The 24,586-nt window shown below is 46.6% G+C and overlaps 1 protein-coding gene and 1 long non-coding RNA gene across 2 annotated transcripts; one reads left to right on the top strand and one right to left on the bottom strand.

Annotated features, from left to right (window-relative positions):
* Positions 1-717: 717 nt before the first annotated feature.
* On the bottom strand, positions 718-21,189 carry LOC111852123 (methylcytosine dioxygenase TET2-like). The gene is made up of 10 exons (XM_023827679.2): positions 20,826-21,189; positions 7,789-10,356; positions 7,467-7,557; positions 7,295-7,388; positions 6,988-7,196; positions 6,014-6,164; positions 5,791-5,880; positions 5,370-5,507; positions 4,797-5,142; positions 718-4,673 (listed from the first exon to the last, which is right to left on the bottom strand). The coding sequence occupies exons 1-10, from the start codon at positions 20,866-20,868 to the stop codon at positions 3,376-3,378; spliced, it is 5,028 nt and encodes a 1,675-aa protein (XP_023683447.2). The 5' UTR covers positions 20,869-21,189; the 3' UTR covers positions 718-3,375.
* Positions 21,190-22,236: 1,047 nt separating this feature from the next.
* LOC140593540 (uncharacterized) lies at positions 22,237-24,354 on the top strand. The gene is made up of 3 exons (XR_011993938.1): positions 22,237-22,594; positions 23,522-23,654; positions 23,816-24,354. It is a non-coding gene; the product is annotated as an uncharacterized lncRNA (long non-coding RNA).
* Positions 24,355-24,586: the final 232 nt, after the last annotated feature.

The raw sequence follows: 24,586 nt of genomic DNA, 5'->3' as shown, positions 1-24,586 counted from the left end.
CTGATGCTAAGATCATTTTTCTTACCTGGTTCAGCTTGACTCAGTTTGCACACATTTTTTTCAGTTATATACTTGATACTCAAACAGCTTGGGCTGGACTCATATATGATATGAAGACTCAGATCAGTTATTCAGTGGAAATGATCCACCCGTCACATAATGACATGAAAAAGTAAATAACGATCTTACATAGTTTACCACATCAGCTATTGCATGGATACAAATATCCCCAAGATGACAATTTTATCTTATTTAATGCATACATCCATATATATTAGGGATTCTTCATTAATCCCCATGGGGGAAATTCTCTTTTCACTTACCACATCCTGCTCTCCATGACATGAAGAAGTGAGATCACGCTAGTGGGTGAGAGCGCCAGGTCAGCCAGCCTGCGGCTCTCCTGGAGCTGGGGCTTAAGGGCCTTGCTCCGGGGCTTGCATGCGTGTAACTACTCTGCTAAGGCCAGAGCTCCAAGCGGTGACCTTCCCATCACAGACACAGAGGCTTATCAGTTTAGATCAGGGGTCTCCAACTCCGGTCCTGGAGAGCTACTATCCAGTAGGTTTTCTATCATAACCGGCTTCTGATGAGCCACACTAGTTCTCAGGTAAATACCAGGAGCAGGTGTGGCTTAGAAAGTAGTTTAATTCGAAATTGATTGTGTGTGTGCTGGTCATTATGAGATGACAAGAAAGACACATAACAATGATCAAATATGCTTTAAATAAATATAAATTTTAATAGAAACACCCACATCTCAGCAATATCAGGAATGATATAATGAACAGTTTTCAGAAACCGCATTCAGTACATTGCAGTGCTTACAGTACTCAGCATCGTCATTTATAGGATATTTGTAAAGCACACCAAACACCAGGGAAGATGGGAGCTGTTCAGATTTACAAGCAATGCCGTACGTTTTAGTGTGTCAGCCGAGCTCCACAAGCCATTCAAGTAATTCCCTCCCCATGCAGAAGGAATCCAGCTGCTTCCCCGCAGTGACACCCCCTCTGTCGGCACCTGCTATGGACACTCGGATCTGTACACAGACCTCTCATTTCACCAGGCATCTCCCGTCCAGCACTGAACGCTGCGGGAATCACAGCCTGCTCCGTCTACAAGTGAACATTCATCGGGTGTATTTAAGGGTCAGGACTCTGCAAATTCATCCATTTTGACTGAATGGGGCTACAAAGGATATCATATGTCAAATTTATATTAACATTTTAAATGCAACAATTTTCAGATCCAGGTTTATTAATACAAATGCATGTTGCATGAGTGAGATTCTTGACAAGGTACAGTACCTGTAACATTTATATCTCGACATTTAGTTTAGTTGTATCCATTTATTTTTTATACAAAAGAAGTGCTTTCACAAATGATTGTATAAATGATGTATTGGAGTGATTTGTTACATACAACCTTAGGTTCAACCAAATAAAAAAAAGAAAACAATAAACACAATAACAATAATTTATACGATAATGACTAAACAAAGTATGCATGGGTATGCTCTGCCTTATCATACAGACTCGTATGATGCACATTCATTATATTCATCTTCATGGTCTTTGTCTGATGTTGGATGGCATTTGTTTCACCTTAAGTGCCATTCGTTTCCCTTTACTCGAGTCAGTGCATATGGTTCTTTGACGTTAAATGATGTCTTTACACTTCAAAATTACACACACACAAACTAAAGGTAATATTCTTGTAGAATGAATTTGTTTCATAGTATACAGTATATACAGGCAAAGAGTGGATTCAAACCCGTGAGGAGGAGAAAATGTCATTATACAAGAGGTTATGTAACCTTAGAAAATGGACTCAAATATCCCTGATTTTGCTATAAAAGAAACACTTGAAGTTCAAGTTATATATATAATAGATTAATTTGAAAAACAGTAAATGATGCATTTTGCATCATTCTAATCTAATGGTTTTTGATGAATGTGATGACATATAAACCTAGTAAAACTGAGTTTTTATCCACTAAGTTACACTCATATTGCCAACTGAGTTCTGAGGTAATATGACAAGCAGGAACATCATTCATCACGTCCTGACCGCTCATAAAAACTGTCACATTATACATAGTTACAGAAGGTCGATAGCACCATTTGAAAGAAAATCAGCTAAACCCAAAAAAAGAAACATTTTCTTTACAGTACTAAAATCTAAAGCAGACAATTTTAGGCCAGAAATTTAATTTACTGTACAAATACGTTTATCTTTTATTATACACGTACAATACACTTTAAAAACCACACAGCAAGCCAGCTGCTTTTGAAACCATTATGCTTACATATCTAGAGTTAACAGTGTTTAATGTATCTACTCTGAACATTTTTGATCATTAGAAAAGTCGTAGCTAATCCCAGAAGGCTGTTTTTGTTTAAAAGAACTGCTCTGAATGTTGTTACAGTTGTCCGGTTAGTGGAATGACCCGGAACAGGGAAAGGGAAATGTTATATCGCACTGTGCATGTGCATCTTCAGAACGGCGCTCTTAAAATGGCTCAATCTTAAACAATATTAAAAATAAGAATATTTTCTCTTTTCACTACCTTTATTTATTCATTTATTTTATTTTTATCATTGAAGCACCACAATAAATATGTGTAAAAACCCGTTTTCAAACTCCCCAGAACACAGGCCATTTAATAGTTGAAGTTGTATTTCTCATTAGTAATAACATCCATTGGCTCTTTAATGGCTGGAATATTTTACTGTAACTATGGATGCAGGTGTAGCATTATTTGAATAAGTTTTTTTTTAATAAAACATTATGAAAATGTTTAGCTGTCTATAAAATCTGGCCACTGTATGTTTCAAATCCCGGCACGAGTTGTTGATTGGAAATGCACCTTTTAAAACTTTTTAAAAAACATCTGCAAGAGTGATACATGAGCATGAAGGCAATTGAATAGGAATCTCTACTGATGTCTTATTTTTAGCACCATGAATTTACTTACTCATCAAGTCTGTGTTTCTTGCTTGTTTCAATAAACTCATTCAGTTAAAAAGAAGGAAAACGAAAATGGAAATTTGTTTCCATTAATAAGTGTCCTGATGCATAGGACGAGAAGCACCACAAGTTTAGTACAGCAGTAACAAAAAATAAATAGATATTGCCCTACGGTAACACCAGCGAGAAAAGCTCAGCCTGGGGCCCCTGTGCGACCAGGCTGCGCAGTTTGCCATTTTTACACTTTATTCGTCGTTCATACAATCCTTTGCATAGAATCTGAGGGTATATCATGAACTGAACTTTCTATCGCTTATAAGATCTGGGGTCATGAGGTTTATATAGAATAAAGAATTAAGAGAATAACTCCTGAATTTATGGTTGCAGACCTGAATATGAACGCTAAACCAAGGTGCTGTAGGGTCCTGATACCTTAGTGAACACGTACGGCGCGGTATACATGTAGGTGTTGGTGGTGCTGGACACCGAGCCCTGGGTCATGGCTCGGATGTCGTGGCGGCATGACGGGTCCAGGAACTGCAGCAAGTGGCCATGCTCCCTCTTGATCTTCTTGCCTTTGCTGGGTGTCGCCTCATTGCCATTCTTCTCTGCATCCTCCTCTTTCTCACGGGCCTTCTCGGCCATTTTGGCCTCCCACGCTGCCAGCCCGTGCTTGGCCTCATTCAGGTTCTTGTGCTGGTAGAAGACCAGCGAGATGCGGGTTGGGTGGTTCCGGTCTGGGTTCTTCAGTGGGGTGGTGGCGTGTAGCTCCCGCTTGGCACATTCAATGAGGATGGAGCCGTGGCTGGGAGCTACTGCAATGCCCCCGATGTTTGGATCCAGGAAGTTGTGCTCATTGTCTGACCACTCTTCCGCATTTTTAGCAGACTTGGGCTCCTCTGATTCTGGCTTTTCGAGGCCACCTGCGATGTTGCCATTGGGCAGCCCAAAGCCCTGCTCAGTGGAGCTCTCTGTTCCCGGAACCTTCCCGTTCATGCCACGCAATTCCATCTCTGCTACGTCGTGCACATGGATAGAGTCTTGAGGTGGGGCGAACATCTTAAAAGCTTGAGCAAAGTATGAGTTGGGAGGTGCACCATATTGACTGCTTTTATTCATGGCCCCATAGTCTGGATGGGAAGACGGCTGCTGAGATACAGCCTCCATGTACTGAAGGTCAGACCTACCATTAAGGCTAAATGGGGGATAAGGACCCATTGGATGCACTGTAGAAGGTGTGTTACATTGGCCGTAGCTGCTGACTTGAGCACCAGGGTCTGCATGCTGAGGTGGGTAGCCGACTCCAAACGGAGGCTGGCCGGCATACTGCGGCGAGTACAGCTGAGGCCCTTGAGATGGGTAAATGCTGAGATGCTTTACATTTGAAGAGTAGTACGGACTAAAGGCGTCCACAGGGACCGTTCCATTGCATGGGTAACCGCGGTAGAGATTTCCGTTGTTCAAAGCACCTGGATAAGAACTTGCAGGATGCGATTCACTTGGAACACGCAAAGCAGATGAATAGCAGCTCCCACTTGCTGGTGATTTTGAGAATGGGTCGGCCTGGTGCGGAAAGTGGCCGTAGTTCGGCTGGGGGTGCTGTGGGGAGCCTGGGTAAGGGGGGGGTGGGCGGAGCTGCTGGTGCTGTGTCACTAATTGTGACTGATGGGCCAGTGCTGTGGCAGCCATGTGAGAGGAGCCTATATGGGGAGAAGCGCAGAGAAGAAATTAGCAGGGAAAGTATTCCACTACCGAAGCAATAAGTGGTTGGCAAATCAGAATGTGGATGATGTGAGCAGGCCATGTGCTTGACCTCACCGTACCTGATTCTGGGGCACTATCTCCTGCATTCTCCTGCTTCAGTTTCACCTGAAGAGCTTTCTCACCCTTGGAATTGGGTGTGTCAGGGTTTGGCGGCTTGCTGGCTGAAGACTTCCTGCTCTCCAGCCTCCTCAGACGGCAAGGCTTCGCCGGCTCAGACAGCTTGCGCACTTCCCGCCGGAAGACGCTCAACACCTGGATGGCACCCGATTCCGCCTTCTTCTGCTGGCCCTCCACACTGCCAAACTCGTCGGTGGGGGACACCGTGTACAGGGGCAGAACGTGGAGCTGCTCATCTTCAGGGATCTTCCCGATCTGCCGGTTGTCTTCTCGAGTCAGAGTGCACACCTGCAAATAGCACAAAAGGTCGGCACCATCACAGACACAGCCACACGGAAGAGTTCTGGCAGGTATGGAAAGCAGTCCCCAGAGCCACGGGGAGCAGTCTCCACAGCCACAGGGAACAGTCCCCAAAGCTGCAGGGAGCAGTCCCGACAGCCGCAGTATGCAGTCCCGACAGCCGCAGTATGCAGTCCCCACGGCCGCGGGGAGCAGTCCCAGCCACCCATGCTTACCACTGTGCTGCCTCCTTGCATGTTGTGAAGGTCTCTGTGAGCATGAGCACAGAAGTCCATGCAGACGGTGACCCCAGAGAACGGCCGGCCCTCCTGCAGCCCCAGGCGGCAGCTCTCCGCCCGGTTCTCGTGCTCCACCTGCACAAAACATCTCAGGGTTACAGCTGCAGCTTTTGTATGCCAATGTCTCTCAAGACATAGCTGTACTGATTACTGAGCTACATTGAGGGGTACATATGTATGTTTTCGGTACTTAATATGGAGAATAACATAATTTTTGTGACCATTAAAAGTAATAAATGTACTGGGTTAGGGTTAGGGTTATTTTACATTTATGTTCAGATTTGTTCCGTTATGGACATAATCAAAGTGAAACGTACAACTTGACAATAAGATGCGGGTTAGGGTTGGTCTTCTTTACCTGGTTAGAATATGCATCCGGTGCCATTTTCTTATAAACAGGAGCTATTAAAGTAGCAAGATTCTGCAGGCGTTGTTCTACTTTCTCTTCCTATTAAAGAGACACATCAGTTAACCTCGAATTATCACTGAGTAGCAGAGGATGTTTCACAGAGGATACAGGATCTTGCGCGTGAGGTCTTCTGTTCTGACACATCTGAGTAGTGAATGTTCTGTGGTCTTACCTGTTTGGAGTCATCCACAAGAAGCTTGAATTTTCTGGGGGTTTTACTTCTGGCAAACTTGCAACCGTTGTAGTACATGCTCCAGGAGCAGCCAAAAGAGAAGGAGGCTCCACACGAGTCGGAGTTCCAGCCCTGGCAGGCACATGTTCTCCTAAGCGGGAAGGAGCAGACTTTAAGGCCCAGTACTCAGACAGTTTCAAGGCATGTGCCATTGTAAACATGCACTTCATTCAAAACAGAGCATGACTAAAGCTAAGTAAAGCACAGTGCTATGCATGTGTCTGCCACGGGACCATTTCAGATACGCATATCTGGCATATATTTCTTTAGTGTATTTTAATGATCTATTGCACTGATAACTAGTTATAAGTGAATCTGGAATTCTGAGTGATAGGCGTGTTGATGCACATTATGCTTTTTTGTGAGACATGCACCTTCCCTGTGGCCTGAGCTCAGAGTTCAAAACAGCAATTGGTTATGTAGGGCAGTGTTTCCCATCCCAGTCCTCGGGGAACCCCGGACAGACCACATTTTTGCTTCCTCTCGGCTCTCAGCGCACCTGTACGAGGTATCCAGTGTTCCTGATTGGCTGTGAGCTGGGAGGGAGCCAAAAACGTGGACTGGGCAGGGTTCCCCGAGGACTAGGTTGGGAAACACTGCTGTAGGGTGTTACACCCCTCCACTGTGTAACAATACACAGCTATCAGTCAGGTTGGTGTGTCAGTCTGAGATCTGTAAGCTGTATCTCACTATATCAGCTGTACAGGAGGTATGGGGTTGCTATTCAGAACATGCAGGTACACCCCCATTGCAGGGTTGCAATATCCACACTGATGGTGCACAGCACCAGCAGCTCCACCCCCCCCTTTACCCAGGCTCCCCACAGCACCCCCAGCCAAACTACGTCCACTTTCCACACCAGGCCAACCCATTCTCAAAATCACCAGCAATATCCATACTGATGGATGACTTACTCTTCATTGAAGGCACATCTGCGGTTGGTCAAGACCCCGTGTTTTGTCAGGGTGTCACTGAGCTCTGTGTACAGCTGGTCGGCCAGGCTGGTGGAGATGCCCTCCCAGATGACAATCACCACCACGATGGCGGCCGTCGCACATGTGTGTCCGGCCCGTTCCCGGACCAGCACCAGCAGCTTCTCGTCCTCGCTGCCTCGCCGGATCACCTGCCCAGCACCCAGTAGATGCCAATGACCTTACTTCATATACACAATGCTACACTAAAAGCAACGTTCATTCTCTCTGGTTGGTATCTTGGTCTCACCCATTTGGCTATTGGGCATCCCTGGTTGCTCTTCCCTTCCTTTCCGGTGTACACCACCTTCTCGATCCTGATAGAACTGCCAGTCTGGCCATACCTTAAAAAGGAATGAAAGCAGTGTGAAAATGCCATTCCAAAGATGCAATAGAAAGCGTGGGGTGAAAGACAGCCATACCTCTGCTCCATAAGCTCCCGTATGGCTGCTACATTTGGGGCTGCTCCTAAGTGAGTGTAGTAGGGTCCTTCATCTCGCTCGCTGAGTTGTTCTACCCAACGCAAAGACATTAAACTTTACAGCTAGTATTCAGCATAACATCTGCATATATGCATTTATTCATGCCAAAAGAACACTGATTAATGTTACAGATAATTGTTCTTGCAGTTTATTAAGAAACAACTCAAGTTGTATATTTGTGTGTTACATTAACCAAAGGTCTTCACAATGATGGATGAATGACAGATGTAAAATACTGACGGTCCATTTGTGACCCGCTTACCGACACAGTGACATGATGGAATCTCATATTGCGTTTTCACAGGCATGTCTAGCAGGCTTTTGACTCGAGGGTCCAGCAGTCTTCTGGGAGATTCGAGGAAAGTGCTAAGACTGGACACTGAGTTCTTCTCATGATTGACTTGCAACAAGCTGTTTTTCTCAGCTGTAGGTCCCGTGTCTACGCCTTTGAGGTTTGCATGCATTGACAGGACGGTCACAGGACCCGAAGTCTCCACCTTGACTTTGTTAGGCAACTTCTTGGCCAGGGGGTCCCCTCTATGCAAGTTGGCTGCTAGCTGGTATTGCTTTAAGTGATGTTCCGTGGTGGTGATAATGCTGTCCTGCTGCAATGCACAGGTTGCATGTGGTTCTTCCTGCTTCACATGTATCTGAGGAGAAGGGTTTCCAGGCTCGTGAGCCTGATGTGTGCTTAGAGACTCCAATCCCAAGTCATTCTCTGTTTTGATAGCCTTTAGCCGGTATTTAAAATCATCTGGGATTTTCTGGTGCTCCTGTCTCTCCTGCTTCTGCAGCAGGTACATCCTAAGCGCTGCGTGTCTCTGGAGTTCCCGTTGCTGTGGAGTCTGAAGCAGCCCTTGCTGTGAGCAACATCCCCGTGACTCTGCTTTAAGACACATCTGTAAGGTTGAGCACTCCGGCCCCTGTGGTCTCAACATGTCATGAGGAAACTGAGCCCTTTTCTGCATTAGTGTTGGTGCTGCTGGTAGCTGCGGAAACTTGTTTTGGTTTGGCACAAGTTGTTGCTGTTGCATGCATTGTTTTTTAGCCATAGGCTCATGAGCATGTTCTGGCTGCGGGGGGAGCTGTGCTGTTCTGTCAAATTTATAATTATCACTAATTCCTGCATCATTGACATCATTATATGTCAGCGTCAGCCCATGCTGAGGTTGGTTGATGTGATCAAGCCTTTTCTTGTAGGACAGCTGAGGGTATTCTTCATGTTGCTGCATGCTGGACATCTTGAAATCTTGTGTTTGAGCGCCTCCTGTAGGTTCAGAGCTGCCTGCTTCTAGGTGTCTTTGATGCAAATGGGAATCAAAGGTCTTCCATGCTTGTGCAGGAGGGGAGGAATTCAGATCGATCCAGCTCAGGTCACGGCTCGCCCTTCCGGACTTGGATGTCCCATCGGCACCTCTTTTGAGAGCCAGAGCATTTTCAGCTCTCCTTATTTCTTCTGCATTTCTCACTGATTGAGTCTGAAGACCTTGATCACACTTCAAATCTGGAACATTTTCCACCAGGTTGGCGGGGGGTTGCTGGTTTGACAAATCTGGCCCAGCAAGGTTCTGTAGACCATAATGAATAGCTTGTCCACGGCTGTCTGCCTTCTGCTGGACGCCCAACTGGACCTGCTGTTCATATTTCTGGGAGAGCAGGGTGCTATTCGTGGCCAGTAAACAGTCCTCAGGGTCTGACACTGCATCTTCTATGATTTGTAGGGCAGATTCATCGCTGAAGGAGCCTGGGCTACCAGTGTCACCAGTCTGAGATGTAATTCCCAGGAACGTCTCATTGAGTTTCTCACTCGAACCCTGATAAATGTCAGCGGAATGCAGACAGTTCTGCAGCCTCCCCGTGGTGTTCTGATTGTGTAACATAAGTGGTTCCCCTCCAGGGACCAGCTCCTCCTGGACCGCTCCTTCAGAGATATCCTGAGGAGGATGGAGCTGCTGCTGAGGCTGTTGGGATTCCATCGACGGCGCTCTGCCGTAGTCCACGCGGCGTCCTGCTTCCACAAAGTTTTCGTCCCGTCGACCATAAGAAGGGATTTGGGGTAATGTAGGCAATCCTGAGGTAAGGAATGGAGAATGCATGACCCGTTCAGGATCATCCTCTGTAGCTAGGTGCTCGGTTGCATTCTCTTGAGGTGGTGAAGGAGTGCTGTGGTCTGGGTAATACTGACACAGTGCTTCTTCCAGAGTGTTGCTGTTCAGGCCCTCCATGGCGGCCGAGGTCATTGTAGCACCATTAGACGCTGCTGCTGTCGGTTTGCCCCTCACACGTGCAAAGACATCCCCCTCAGCAAAGGCGCAGATTCTCTTGTCCGACTGCTGCTCCTGTAAAGCACCACAGTCCACTTCTTCTGTGTCTGTAAACTCAGGAAAACAGTGCAGGTCGCTTTTACTTAAAGGGATTCCCACGTTGTCTGCCTTTCCATTCACCTCGGGATCCACCTGGCATTTCTCCTGGTGTAGTCCCTGTGATGATGGCTCGCTATAGGCATGCGTTATTTCACCGTTGGTCCTGTATGGGTTATTTTCAAACATATTCTGTGCATCAGCAGAGCAAGAATGGATTTGGTGATGCCTCTTTATCTGGCTAACCTCTGTATAGCTTTTGAAGTGGTTCCAGCTGTCTTCCCCATTGACTTGCTGAGCGAATCCTCCTGGTAGCTGGTTTCCATTTTGCAGTTTGGAGATCTTGTTTCCGTTCAGCTGAGGAACACTGGGAGGTGAATGTATCAGTTTTTCTTCCTCCTCATGATTGGCCTGCTCTGTTTCCATCTGGTCAGCACTGGCTCCATGCACAGGGCTGTCCTCTGTGTCTCCTGAAGGAAATCAGAACAGGAGTTGTCAGGGTTCCTAAATTATGGACAGACCTACACACATTAATATATAAATGGATATAAGCTGAAGTCAGAATTTTCTACATATAAGTTATCCTTAAACTACCAATGCCACATCTACTTCTGGCTGCATATTTGGCTGCTTAAGGTGTGTATTTTACTGTAATTAAGCAAGCATTTAAAGAAACTGATAATGAAAAGGACCTAAAAACACGTGAGCCATACTTTTCCATCCATCCTGCTCATCCTATTCAGGGTTACAGGGGGTCCGGAGCCTATTCCAGAGGCTTTGGTTACAAGGCAGGGAATGACCCAGGATGGCCCAGTGATAGGGATGGGATTCAAGCTCTGAACAACCAGTAGTGTGAGGGGTCTGCACCACCCACCGAGCCGCCATGCCCATGAGCACCACATCTAACATGCATAGTGTGAGGGGTCTGCACCGCCCACCGAGCCGCCATGCCCATGAGCACCACATCTATCATGCATAGTGTGAGGGGTCTGCATCGCCCACCGAGCCGCCATGCCCATGAGCACCACATCTAACATGCATAGTGTGAGGGGTCTGCATCGCCCACCGAGCCGCCATGCCCATGAGCACCACATCTAACATGCATAGTGTGAGGGGTCTGCATCGCCCACCGAGCCGCCATGCCCATGAGCACCACATCTAACATGCATAGTGTGAGGGGTCTGCACCGCCCACCGAGCCGCCATGCCCATGAGCACCACATCTAACATGCATAGTGTGAGGGGTCTGCATCGCCCACCGAGCCGCCATGCCCATGAGCACCACATCTAACATGCATAGTTCTCTCGTGTTCCATTTAAAAGTTGTTCAACTTTTCAATCTGCCCTACAAATCATAGAAAGTTGTTCAACATCCTGATTCATGATTAAATGCTCTGTAAGATGCTTTGAAACACAACACTCTTCCAACTTAGAATAAGCTGATGTGAAACCGTTTCCTTTACATTTTTAAGTAATCAGAGTACCATAATATTCACAGAAATATTAGGAATATATGGCCTTATGAACTGAAATCTGCAGTGTGTGTCTAACAGACAAGCCCTACTGTGTCACTAAGGCACATGAGCCTGGTATAGAGGGATCATACATGGTTCTGATGGACATCATATGTTTGCATGTTCATATCCAATAATTCATTTCTTCAGATGAGATTCAGGGGTGATAAATATGCACACGGGCAGGACATGCTGCTAAAGCTCCATTCAAACCCGGAACACACCGAATGCCAGGCATCATGCTGCTAAAGCTCCATTCAAACCCGGAACACACCGACTGCCAGGCATCATGTTACACCGCAGCCAGATGGCCAGCTGATGTGGGAGGAGTGCTGGCTGAGCAGTACGGTGCTGTGGCAGCAAACCAGACCGTCCTGACAGCCTGCTCAGTCCACAGGAAAGAGACAGAGGGTAGAGCTTGGCTGTGGGGGTGTCCTGTTCCTGCTCACTGACGTGCAGCCAGCGTGTTTGTCTGTAAGTGGCTGCTGAACCGGCTGAGGTTAATCATCAAACACTTAGGAAAATGAGGCCACTACCTTATCCTATTGTCCAAACCGGTTTTGTGCTGTTCAACTGCTGTGTGTGTGCGCGTGTATGTATGTGTATATATATGTATGTGTGTGTATCTGTATGTATGTGTGTATAAATATGTGTGTGTGTGTATGTGTATAAAGATCTGGACTATATGTGGCTGTGTAAATAAAGAAATTACTGATACCTCCAATCCATCAATTTAGTTATATTTAAAGCAAATGAACGGCTTATGATTAAAAATACTGAGGTGATAACATTTAAAATAAATGTCTGCTCTTCTTGCTCTCATCCACAGAAGTGATTCTTCACAGACTGACTGGCCCTTTAAATAGCAGACTCCAGTCCAGTGGCCCTAGGCAGCCGCTTCGCAGTTTACCGTTCACCCGGCTTCCAGCACACTTTGTCACAGTTACACCCACAGTGAGAAGCTCAGAGACACTGAGAGGGAGCAGAGAGGACCTGGCCAGGCGACTGCAAACCGCTACTGTGTACTCCCTTAAAGTGGCCCGGCCTTTCCGGGGGGGCTGTTTGCCAGCCTATTAGGTCCAGCTCTTTCTCACCTATTCATATCCGCACTATTTTAGGCCGTGTGTTAGTTTACATGAGGCATGACTGGAATCGATTTACTGCGACCACTTAAATAACTTCAGGCTGGATATTTTGGGAGGGGCCTGTACCTCCTGTATCCTATGTCAATATGTTGCTTTGTGCTTCTTTTTGGGGGGGGGGGTTCCCATAATTATGGAACCCGTTGCACCCTAGGGCAATGGCTTGCTTGAGATCCCACAGCAGTGCAGAGACACACGTGCTGGCCAGCGTGCCTGTCAGAACCTGATGGGTCGCAGCAGAGGTTGAGCCAGCTGCCCATCCTGCTCAACCGGTATTTACAGGAGCTCTGTGGCTTCCAGCTCCGAGCTCCAAGGCGGGGGCCTGCTAGGTAAAGACAAAGCCTCACTGCAGGAATCAGCCACGCACCAGGACCTGAAGGAAAACAGGCCAAAGACTCCAAGCCTCTGCTTAGCAGGTAGATGGAGCAGCAGCAAGCACTGGGTCGTCCTTGTGTGACACTTGGCAGAAGCAGAACCACTTGGCTAAAGGGGAACGAGAAACATCTCCACCCCCTCTGTCACCGAAAGTTGACTCAGCTTGATAATGTCAAACCTCCTCGACACGCCTATAACCAACATTTTTCATCTTCTGGTAATTCTTGTAAAACCACTGTTTGGGGGGTTTTACACAGTGACACTCCCATTCACAGGCATGATTCTGTGTCGATCGAGGGCAAACGCAGAGGTGATGAATGACTCGCCTTGGGCTTTTTTTCACTAGCTGCTTTTCGTCACGCGTCATAACGCCTGTTTGATGCCACAACTTTCCAGTATGGTCACTTTTCTCACACGGAATCACAGGATCCTCATTCTGAAGCACTGTCTCATTGCTCAACCCTGTTGATCACACAAAAGTCCACAACCTTTATGCTGACTGGCAGACGTTACCCTGTCCTGGGGAGTGTTAATTTTGTTTACAAAAACTAAGACAAAAAATATTTGTCAACAACATTTTATCTGACAAAAACAAAATAAAAAGGCGCCTTTAATGAAAACTAAGATGAATGCTTTTAAAATCATTTTCGGTGAAAAATAAGCCAAACAAACAGACAACTGGACAATGAGCGATGTGAAGCTGTTTGCACATCCCATTTACACATGACACAGTCCGCCAACAAATAAAGAGTATGGATGCAGTGGTGCAATTTTTAAAACTTAAAATCAGGAAACCATCACGTCAGGCAGAATTCTGCTCTGATCCGCTGGGTCGGCCCACACGTTTCGAATTCTGTTACCTGTTTGTCTTACCTCCCAACCCTGCCCTTGTGTAATTCACTCCAGCTGCCTCTCGTTTTGCTCCCTCATTAGTCCTTGTATAAAAGTACTCCCCAGTCTTGGCATTATTGTCAATCCTACTTGTTTGTAGGATTCCGAGCTCCTGGTTTTGATCCCCCACGATCCCGACTTGCCAACTCTCATGCATCTGGTGTGATGCAAGCAACTCATGCTTTCTGTATCTCGCGCAAGAAATCTTGCAACAAATCTACATTATTCCACTCAAGGCCTAAAATTAGCTATATCAAAAGCATTGGGGTAGTTTGCAAACCCTACAGACTGGTTACAAGGTAATAAGTTCTTACATGTGCTGACTCGTCTCAAATTTAGAATCTCATTCCAGCCAGCTGACCAAAGTTGGAAAACCTGTCATGATCCTGTTCCTTTCTGTTTTATTCTATTAGTTGAATAAAACCCTGTTTGTTTGCCCCATCTGTGGCTCCCATGCCCTTCGTCCCTTATTGCATAACAGTCTGAAACTTGATAACATTTTGAAAGAGGACACTTGAGTTTTGTTTCTTTTGAATGAAGATGTGTTAATATGCAAGTATTTTGTTTGAGAATAAATTTTGGTTTTATTTACATTTTACTTAATGATAAAGTTCATATAAAGCAATTTTAGAATTGCATAGAATTGCAATGTTTTGCATTACAGCAGTTAAATCTATGTCCTTAAACACTGTATGCTCAAACCAAATAGCACACTGTAACTGCAGCTTTACAGATGTTTCCTTCAGGAATCTAGAGTGCATAGAGGTAGACTAATCTGTCTACTATGATGCATTTTCGTCAAAGGATTAAGACTAAAACTAAATTCAATTCAATTTATTTTTATATAGCGCCTTTCACAACAGAGTTGTCCCAAAGCGCTTTACGGGGATGTGTTGTGATACATTAAACATTATTAGAGAGAGTATTTACAGAACAGGAAAAAGGAAGGAAAGAAATTAAATAAAGAAAGCCAGATGACAACAGAGATCAAAATGTGCTGTCAAAATGAACACTGGCCCTGGGTCCCTTCCTTTGGTCAAACTGCCTAATAACTAGGCCATTTGCACCACTTTGGATCACCGCTTTAAATTTAGAAGTGGCCTTTTTTGAGATGCACCTTCTGTGCTCGTTCTGGTTTCTGTCTCCCCACATCAGAGCGCCTGGTAACTGGTGATGTGTGACATTATAGTAAGCAGCTGGTGAGTAAGCAGACTCCTCCACGCTGACTTTCATCCATCATCATTCATTCGTATTTTTTTTTTCTTCTCAGAACGGCGGCTTGAAAATCAGCTTTTCCCAGTAATGAAAAAGATACTCTCAGCGAGAAACGTGCATTCAGTGCTTTCTGTCACTTTCCTGTCATTCCCCTGCACTAATGCTAGACAGGAAACACTGTGACCATGGCGTAAGTGAAGTGGTGCCTCATTACACTGGAGAGTAAACATAAAAACAAACACAGACAGCACCATTTTGCCAGAACCTTTTTGTTTTTCTTAGCTTTCGCTATTTTGACACCTAAAAAGAACATTGTAGGTATTTTTAAAACAAACATCACGCAAGTTTTTAAACCAAACGACCATGACGGTGTAAGCAGGCAGCCACATAGACCTCTCAGTCTCGGCCTCCTGCAGGAGCTCATGAGCATTTCTGGCACCATCTGTGCGCCATATGCACGCCGCTCACCGTAAGACAGCACTCTTATTCAGCAGCGTGCAGTTGGAGGATGCGAGATTTTCTCCACCATCAGTCAGGGGAGCGCTTTCCAACAGCCCCTTAACTGACTGAGGTGTGTAACAGGAAACTGAGGCCTGTGGTTGTTATTACACACCAACACTGAAGCGAGCATTATAGCGAGGTGTCATGCTGCTCACACACTCCATCCCGGGAGGACAGCCATGACTAGGGTGACCAGATAATCCATGTCAGGGAGGACACTCTGAGCTAGGACAGGAATTGTAAATTACCATTTCAATTAAACGGACCTGGATTTCACTTGAGCACTGAGTTCTTGCTGTGTGCTGATTGGTCAGTCTCCTATAATCATGCATGTGTCACTAATGTTAATGTGAAACAGCTGGATGAGTCTTTCAGTCAAGGAAATAAACCAGTCAAAGCACAAGAAGAGCTGAACTAATTAGCCGAGCACAGGAGCCTTTCAATTTGAAAGTAGTTTGTAAAACCTGAAGTAGCTCAAAGTGTCCTCCCTGACATGGATTATCTGGTCACCCTAGCCATGACAGGCTGCCAGCTACCTTTCTTCATAGCTGCTTTTAAATGCTCACTCCGTTTCAGGTACAGCCGACTTGTGGTGCTGTTCCGCATGTTTGGGTAACCAGGAGTGCATTTGACCGTTTCGAAATATATGCGACAGCTAATTAAGCAGCCATTGCATAGATTCATGGTACCAAGCCTTATGCCACTTCATCTGCCAAAAATATTAATAATGTTGGCATCAGTAATTCTATATTCGTTCTAAAGTTAGGCTTCGGTTTTAAAAGCAATAAGCATTTGTGTGGATAGTTTCCATCTGGGCTTTTGCTTAGCTGCTTATTGTCCCAGGTCCGTTATAATTGAGCCCACCGCTAAGGTAACACAAGGTAGCAGCTGCAGAGATGGGGCCTCCTCTTCCCAAAGGCCGCTAGGTGGCTGTGACAGTGCTAATGTGCTAAGACGTGTGTACACATAGAGATGGGGCCTCCTCTTCCGCGAGGCCGCTAGGTGGCTGTGACAGAGCCGCAGCTAACGCTAATGTGCTAATAAAGACGTGTGTACACACAGAGATGGGGCCTCCTCTTCCGCGAGGCCGCTAGGTGGCTGTGACAGAGCCGCAGCTAACGCTAATGTGCTAATAAAGACGTGTGTACACACAGAGATGGGGCCTCCTCTTCCGCGAGGCCGCTAGGTGGCTGTGACAGAGCTGCAGCTAACGCTAATGTGCTAATAAAGACGTGTGTACACACAGATGTGGGGCCTTTGTGCCTCTGCCCTCATTGTCCCTCTGTTTGTCTGTCACTCATTACCGTGCGTCTGATGGCCTCAAGGAGCCGTGTGCTGAAAGCTAATGTCCACGTAACCATGGCGACAGCTTATCGCCACCAAAAGCCCTCCGCAGTAAACATTAACATGGTGAGGAGCACAGACGGTCAGTCAAGAAGCAGAATTCCTCCGTGTGGGACTGTGTTATAAAAGCTGGCTTTTCAGGTGTAAATGCTGACTTTGGTAAAGGCAGTAGGAACATACATATATGACATTTGAGGTCAGTAAAGGCACAGTGGACTTGATGTGTGAAGCCTCTTCATTCCCCAGCAAAACAGCTCTGCTTTTATTTGACAGTATTGATCCACTTTCTTTTTACTGTTCTATAAACTGCTAGTTTTCAATGTCTTCGCTTCCTACCTACCAACAATCAACCTGAGACAACGAGCACATCAGTGTGAGCAGATTGTCACTGATTCATTTAATCAACAGAAAAGTAATTAAGCAAGCATTCTTTTTATTTTGAGGACAGCAGCAGAGTTGAGCCTCATGTAACTTTTAGCAGGACACAAACTCAGGAGCCTGATACGGTTGGCAATATTGTTTGAAGCTCTTAATGCCTTTCAGAATCTGCGCGGGGCAGTTCACGGGTGGCCAAGCAGACACTAACCCCCAAAGACAGACATGTAAACATTCAAACCCAGTACACGTGTTTACGCAGCACTGCATGTCGACAGTTTGGTAGTTCAAAAGCATAACACTGAAGTTTATGGAGGTTTCCAGTTTTGACTGTAATCTGATGACTGTAAATGAGTGTTCATTTCTGGCACAGCCAGCGCATGAATCCTCAGTTTCAAAACCGTAACTCAAACACGGCTGTGTTTTGCTGACTGCAGATTTTCCACCAAAAATGAGAAAGACGTGAAGGGGACTGCATGTGAGACAGTGGGAAAATCACATGACCATGAAAATCACATGACCATGAAAATCACATGACCATGAAGGGGAACCTCCTCGAAGGCTTTATGCCACAGACTTAGAGTATGCATGAAGTTACACAGACAGAGAGTGCATGAAGCTGAGGAGCACATCCATCCATTTTACACACCTGCTAATCCAGTGCTCAGTGAACCAGGATACAGAGAACTTAAGTACTTAGACTGGATGCCCAACATGATTTCTAAGGCTTAATATTATCATTTGCGGTGTTACAACCTGACGGAATGTCCAATCAGTTAAACACAAACCTGAGCCTGTCAAAAGCACAGAGAGGGCACTTTGATGGGTAACATCACGCTATTCGTCAAAGTTTACGAGCACGATGACAGAAATGTGCAGCAGGCCCCTCCCACCAAAACACGCAAACACGCACGCTGAGGAGAAGGGGCGGTGATGTGGGCAGGCCTGCGCCGTAGTGAGTCCACGTTATTCGCACGCGGGCCGCCGTGGCCGCAGCGGGCTGCCTTACTTGTGATTCTGCGGCATTACGTAACCAGCCTCGGAAAACACGGGGATAGTGTTTGTAAACAGTGAGCCATGTGCTTGCGGCCACGTGCAGAGCTTTCGGGCCGGCCTGAATGCGGCCGGCGCCACCAGTCCGACACCTTCGCCGGCAACACTGACATCAAAACACTGAATAACCAGCAACACTGACATCAAAACACTGAATAACCAGCAACACTGACATCAAAACAGACTGTAAAATCTGGACCACCTGACATATTCACTTGCTAAACATAGACCGTAGCTAGTGCAGAAAATAATTCCGGGGCTTAGAATAGGATGCGCAGGGTGACCCTGACTTAAACTACGGTAAATTAGAATGGAGCCCATAGGAGTGACAGCTGGGCACTTATTACCATACAGCCTATAGGAGTGATGGCTTGGTAGCGGTTAGCATGCAGCCCATAGGAGTGACAGCTTGGTACTTATTACCATACAGCCTATACTAGTGATGGCTTGGTAGCGGTTAGCATGCAGCCCATAGGAGTGACAGCTTGGTACTTATTACCATACAGCCTATACTAGTGATGGCTTGGTAGCGGTTAGCATGTAGCCTTTAGGAGTGATGACTTGGTAGCGATTAGCATATAACCCATAGGAGTGATGTTTTGGTAGAGTTAGCCTATTGGAGTGACTGCTTGGTAGCGGTTAGCATGGAGCCCATAAGTGTGACTGCTTGGGATAGTCTGAGAAACTGAAGCAGCTGAGAGTAACATGCGCCGCCGTGACAGCGTGCAGCCAGTAGCCGCGCTCTGAGCGTCACAGCTGTAGCCGTGGTCTTGGCTGAGCGTCAGGTGGTTTTGCTCGGACTCGGAGGCCCTGACATGCAGCCAGCCCCTTTCATAGCAGACGCAGCCAGTGTGCAAGTCTCTCACAGTCACTGCTTTTCACTGTCTAAAATGGCTGACGGATCAATGCACGCTTCCAAGGTGAAGTGACAGAAAATGGGAGGGGCCGAGATCAAAACAACATTAGTGATTCTGCCTCAGAGAAATGCCAGAGGCACTTCTTAACACCAGAATATTTTCTCTTCCATCTTATTTTCAATTAAACTAGACCATGGTTACAATAACACAGAAACCAAATCAATGCAAACCAATGTCGCTAAGATCCCCTTATCCTTCCATTAGCTTCAAATAGCTGAGGCACCCTGACAAAAGACACACGGTTGTGCTTTTCACACCCATTAGGGAAGCACACGCAGCCAGTGAAAGTGCCAAACAGATAGGCAGGCGAAGCCCTGCCACTCCGAGGCTTTGTGATACTAATGCTGAATTAGCGCAAAGACAAACAGAGAACAACATTTCCAATTCACATTTGAAGGAGCTAGATCTCCCAGAAAGCAGTTAAATGTCATCGGATTTCTGAATTATATTTAAAACATCTTTGCACAGAAATAAAATCCACCACATTTAATTGTGTCTAACAACAACCTTAAGATAAACACCATCTTCTTCCCTAAGTCTGCAGCAACAGCCATTAAGATGCTAATGTGGCACTTTCAGGTAGCCCAGTACATCTCTGATGACAGGTTACAGCAGCAGCACCTCAGGACCCGCACTATATAATCAAAGTGGCTGGCATTAAGGGCCATTAAACCTCCCTCACATCTGCTGCTCTAGTTTCCATCCACCCGTAAATTGTGGGTCAGCATTTTGCCAAAACATCACGATGCCTCAGCAGTGTGACAATTCGTGGGCTTTTTTTTAAATACTACACTTGCTTAGGCACTGATTAAAGGGGTAACTGGACATGCTACATGCATAGAAGCATTAGGTCATACATGTGTATGTGTGGTTCTCCCCGTAGGTACATCTCCCGATCAGCCCTCCTCACTCACACACAGCTTTCCTGCTCCAGCTCCTGACCTTGCTGGTCTTTTTTCACTGCTATCACATCCCTCCCCCCCCCCGGCCCCCGCGACTGCCTTTGTGTCTCCCGTCATTTGCCGGTGAGTCGTGCCGCGGCACCCGGCCCCAGGGACATGCGCTGCCGCCCCCCGACCCCAGCCGCTGTCTGTAGCCCCCCCCCCGAACTCCCCATTTATCTCGTCAGATGACAGAAAGCTCGCACACACGGGCGTGCAGAGAGAAAAAAAAGCCACATGGACAAAGGAGAAAGTGTTGGAAAGGGGAATAAGGTCTGTGGCACAGCAGGAGAGTCAACGCTGAGAGAAAACGGCAGCTCAGAGAAGCCGGAGAAGCAGCCAGAAAGAAAACAAATATTCCAAAGAGCACAGAACACCGGGAGCCTTTATCAGCAGGAAACCGCTTCGCTTAGCTACGTCTGAGACACTCAGCAGTGCCTTAAAGCAGAGCAGCTGTGCTATTTTAGGTGAAGAGCCATTAACCATTCGAAAATGTACATAGAGACATTGTCGGAAAAAATGTCAGCCATGTTGTGTGAGCTTTAATAAGCCCTCCTTATTACTGTCACCCCTGGCCAGATCAACACGCAGAGAACTCAGCTTTCACATGCCGCTCACATGCAGAAGGGCAGCTGTCCCTCGAGTATGAGAAAAAAGAGAGCCAGCTCTCACCTTGTTTTACGTCCCTCCACTTTGCAGAATCCCAGCACAGCATCCGCTCACCCCTTTAACAACTACTACTCGACCGCCATCTTGTTTCCTTCTGTTCGTCTATGAGACAGACAGGCCCCCACATCAATATTCATGTGGTTGTGACGTCACTGCTGGGGCGAGGGAGACATGCGGCGGCACTGCAGCCTCTCCGAGCGGCGTCCTGGCACTCTCGTGTGTGTGTGTGTGTGTATGTGTGTGTGTGTGTGTGTCACACTGGCTAGCTGAAGTCATTGTGAATCATTCCCACACAAAGACCTGCTCGGTGCGCTAGCGGCTGCCCCGAAGCCCCGGACTGGATCTCCCGGACTGGATGCCTTTTCTCCGGTTCCCTCACCCCCACCCCCTGAAGCCTGTCATGGTAATCCTCAGCAGGGAGCAGTTATGTTGGCTCCACCCTTCATAGACCTCCTCTTTCTCTCTGCTGTGATATAGCTCCAGCAGATTAAAGCTGGTCACTGCGCTCCCTGCAGTCCAGGTCCAATGCAGAGCAGCGTCTCCTGCAGCTGGCATGTTTCTTGCTTTGCTCTGATGAGGCTCCGCTTCCTGTTTACATAATCCGTCTCTGCCGGGGGGGGGGGGGGGGGGGTCTTTCAGGAGCAAAGGCAGCCCTTCCTCCATTAAACACTGAGTGGCTCTCTGTGCTGTTGGGGGGCGTGTTTTGCAATCTCCTTTTCAGTTCCTGCTCCTCTGATTATTTCTCTTGTTTTGTAACAACTCTGGTAAAGGGTGTGATCCGTTACATTCTGGCCATTAGGCAGGTGGTGAAGCTGCCTGGAAGTGAGACTTTCTCCTACAAGTGAGTCATGGGTTGGGGGCTGGGGCAGGCAAAGGTTGCTGAAGGTCGGAGGAGGAAGAGGAGGAGGAGCAGGTGGGTGGCTGGGGCAGGCAAAGGTTGCTGAAGGTCGGAGGAGGAAGAGGAGGAGGAGGTGGGCGGCTGGGGCAGGCAAAGGTTTCTGAAGGTCAGAGGAGGAAGAGGAGGAGGAGTGCGACTGAGGGAAATGCCGGGGGCACCACGCTGCGTCCTGCCACTGTGGCAGCAGTCTGACACACACTGTTTACATCCATCACTTCTGTCTGCTCATAAAAGCAGCCAATCAAGTTCTCTGTGGTCGAGACTCTTTAAATGTGTACAGCAGTACATCCAAAGAACATCCAGTGTGATTTTATTCCTGTAGATAAATGCTCAGAAGCTGGAGGACACACACCAGTCAGAGCCTGGTCCTGCAGGCTGCCGTTCCTGCTGGTCAGTGGAGTGGATGGTTCAGTGCCCACAACACTGAACTGGCTGTAATCTGTCATGGGCCTTTGCCTGTTTTCACAGAAGGACTCGCTGAGATTAGACTGTGGCTTCTGTGAGTGTCTGGTTTTTATGACTGTTCATTGGTCCTTTTACAACTGCCTGTTCCACACTGTCTCCTAACCCAATAACCTTTGACCCCAGCGCTGTTTAATGTTACGTGACCTGGAGGGTGTAGAGAGTAGCTGTTCACATTCCCAGTGTCAGGACGTGTTTGACCAAACAAAAATTAACCAACGTGGGTTAAAATCGTTGTTTTCAAAAGCAGAAATAACAGAAGCACAGCACTGGATTCAGTGGCTGATGCTTACATGACGGGGCTATTTACTCCTGACCTGTTTCTGATCCCATCTGAATGAGACCCTCAACTCTCTGCCTTGTTTTAGCAGATCAGGCTGGAAGCTGAAAGGCAGGATTGTTCATGCATATGGTGAGTTATGTGAACAGAGAAGCCATTTCACAGAGACAGCTGAGCTCTGCCTTTGCCCCCACAATGGAGTACAGTATGTATAACACAGCCCTTAGGTTCCTGTTGACTTTACGCTGGTCATTTCTTATTCAAACATACATACAGTTCTGTAGTGTTTTATGTCAAAGAGAGGAACCACCCAGATGCAGCCGTGGAGCAAGGATAAAGGGGTTTTATTATTCCCAACAAAACAGAACCACAAGGGGTCAAACCTGGGAACTAAGAATGAGAATAAAGGTGGAGGGGAACAGGGACCGACTAAAGAGAGGTACAGGGCAGGACTAACATGGTGGAGGACTCTCACAGGCAGATAGCAGCACTGACCTCTGCTGGCCAAATGGGAACATGACAAACAAGTCCCGACAAAAATTAAACATAAGATTTAAATTGTTACTATATTTATGAAGATATATATTTTTATATACAAAAGATATACATGTATGTTCTGTATTACTGTAATTCACAAATGCAATGAGTGGAAGTAAGTACAGATCCTCCTCATGGAACGGAACCGTGTCATGGTGGGACATTAGGTACATGGGGGTGGGGTGGGGCCTTATGTATATGGGGGTGGGGCATGGTTATGTGGGGCGGAGCCTTAGGTACATGGGGGTGGGGCGTGGTTATGTGGGGTGGGACCTTAGCTATGTGGGGGCAAGGAGAGCTGAGGTGCCTGATGAGGCCCATGCTGAGACGCAGAAAGATTTCTTGGTTAGTTAGATAACTTGTCAGAGTTTAGATGCCTCAGTTAAAACAGACGTTTAAATCTTCATTCACTTACATTTAGCCCAAACTTACTTAAAGCCAACAACTTATCTTACTAACCCAAAAATCCAGCTTTGTGATACAGGCCTCTGGCAGATATTCAGGACCACAATGATAATGCAGGGCATCGCCATGGAAACCTCACCGAGGAGGAATATGCAGGAATGAGGTACAGTCCAGTGCTGGAGGATGGCACCCTTGGGTCGGAGGGCACTCAGCAGATCCTCTGGAGCAAGGAAAGGTCGATGTGGTGAAGGTAAAAATAGGCCACTTTGTTAATGGTGACATGGATGACAAAGAAGACAGAGGACACTGGAATCAATGTCATGGATAAATGATTGAAATCAAATTGATTTTGTAGACATTCAGTATGACATATATGACATCTATATAGTCTCTATACGGTCTGTTTTCCAGAAGAAGAATTTCTACACTGCATAAGAAGCCAGAGTCAGGACCAGACATGGAGGAATGGAATCATTCCAGAGTGGTAAAGGAGACAAAGACACATCTGAATTCCTGTCCAACTCATCAATAATGCCTAATGAGTGAAACTGGACTGGAAGAAAACAGTTCTGGACTGGTGAAGAGACACCATCAATCTTCAGTTTGCTGGTGACACCATGTTGGAGGAAAACAAGGGGATCTGAAGGTTCTTAGAATGAACTGAAAATTAAACTTTATTGATCCCCATGAGGAAATTCTGTTTTCAGCCATCCCATCTTCCTGTCATGCCGAGCAAGCTTGGCAGTGAAGGGCAGCCACCCATTGCGGCACCAAGGGAGCTGAGGGTTAACAGCCTTGCTCAAGGATCCATTAACATGCTGAGGCTGGACTTGAACTGGTAACCTTCTGATCACAGACACCGAGGCTTAGTCCACTGAGCCTCATGCTGCCCCATATAATGAAGGCGATGATGAATAGCCTGAAAAGAGGGGATTATGGCTGGAGGTAAAGAATGCAGAGGCTATGAGCACATTGACGGTAGCAGCAGTCAGTGCCGATGGTGAAAACACAGCTCTTTATGACTGTCATGATTAGCAAAGGATCCAGAAGTCAAGACATAGACTGATGACTGGCCCTCTGCAGTGAAAGACCTAGATAAAAGTCTTCCAAAATACAGATGCTCTTCAACTTCAACAATATTTTGACTTCATAATGATGTGATAGCAATGCACATTCAGTAGT

Source organism: Paramormyrops kingsleyae, chromosome 12, assembly GCF_048594095.1.
Source record: "Paramormyrops kingsleyae isolate MSU_618 chromosome 12, PKINGS_0.4, whole genome shotgun sequence".
NCBI classification, from domain to species: Eukaryota; Metazoa; Chordata; class Actinopteri; order Osteoglossiformes; family Mormyridae; genus Paramormyrops; species Paramormyrops kingsleyae.
The sequence above is the reverse complement of the archived record's forward strand: the minus strand, read 5'-3'. Positions and strand labels throughout refer to the sequence as shown.

Bases quoted from the DNA above. Each gene is read 5' to 3' on its own strand.
- LOC111852123 (XM_023827679.2), bottom strand. From the start codon at position 20,868: ATGCTGTGCTGGGATTCTGCAAAGTGGAGGGACGTAAAACAAG. The intron at 10,357-20,825 runs GTGAGAGCTGGC...GATTTCCTTCAG, and splicing joins GTGGAGGGACGTAAAACAAG to GAGACACAGAGGACAGCCCT. The intron at 7,389-7,466 runs GTATGGCTGTCT...TTCCTTTTTAAG, and splicing joins CGGGAGCTTATGGAGCAGAG to GTATGGCCAGACTGGCAGTT.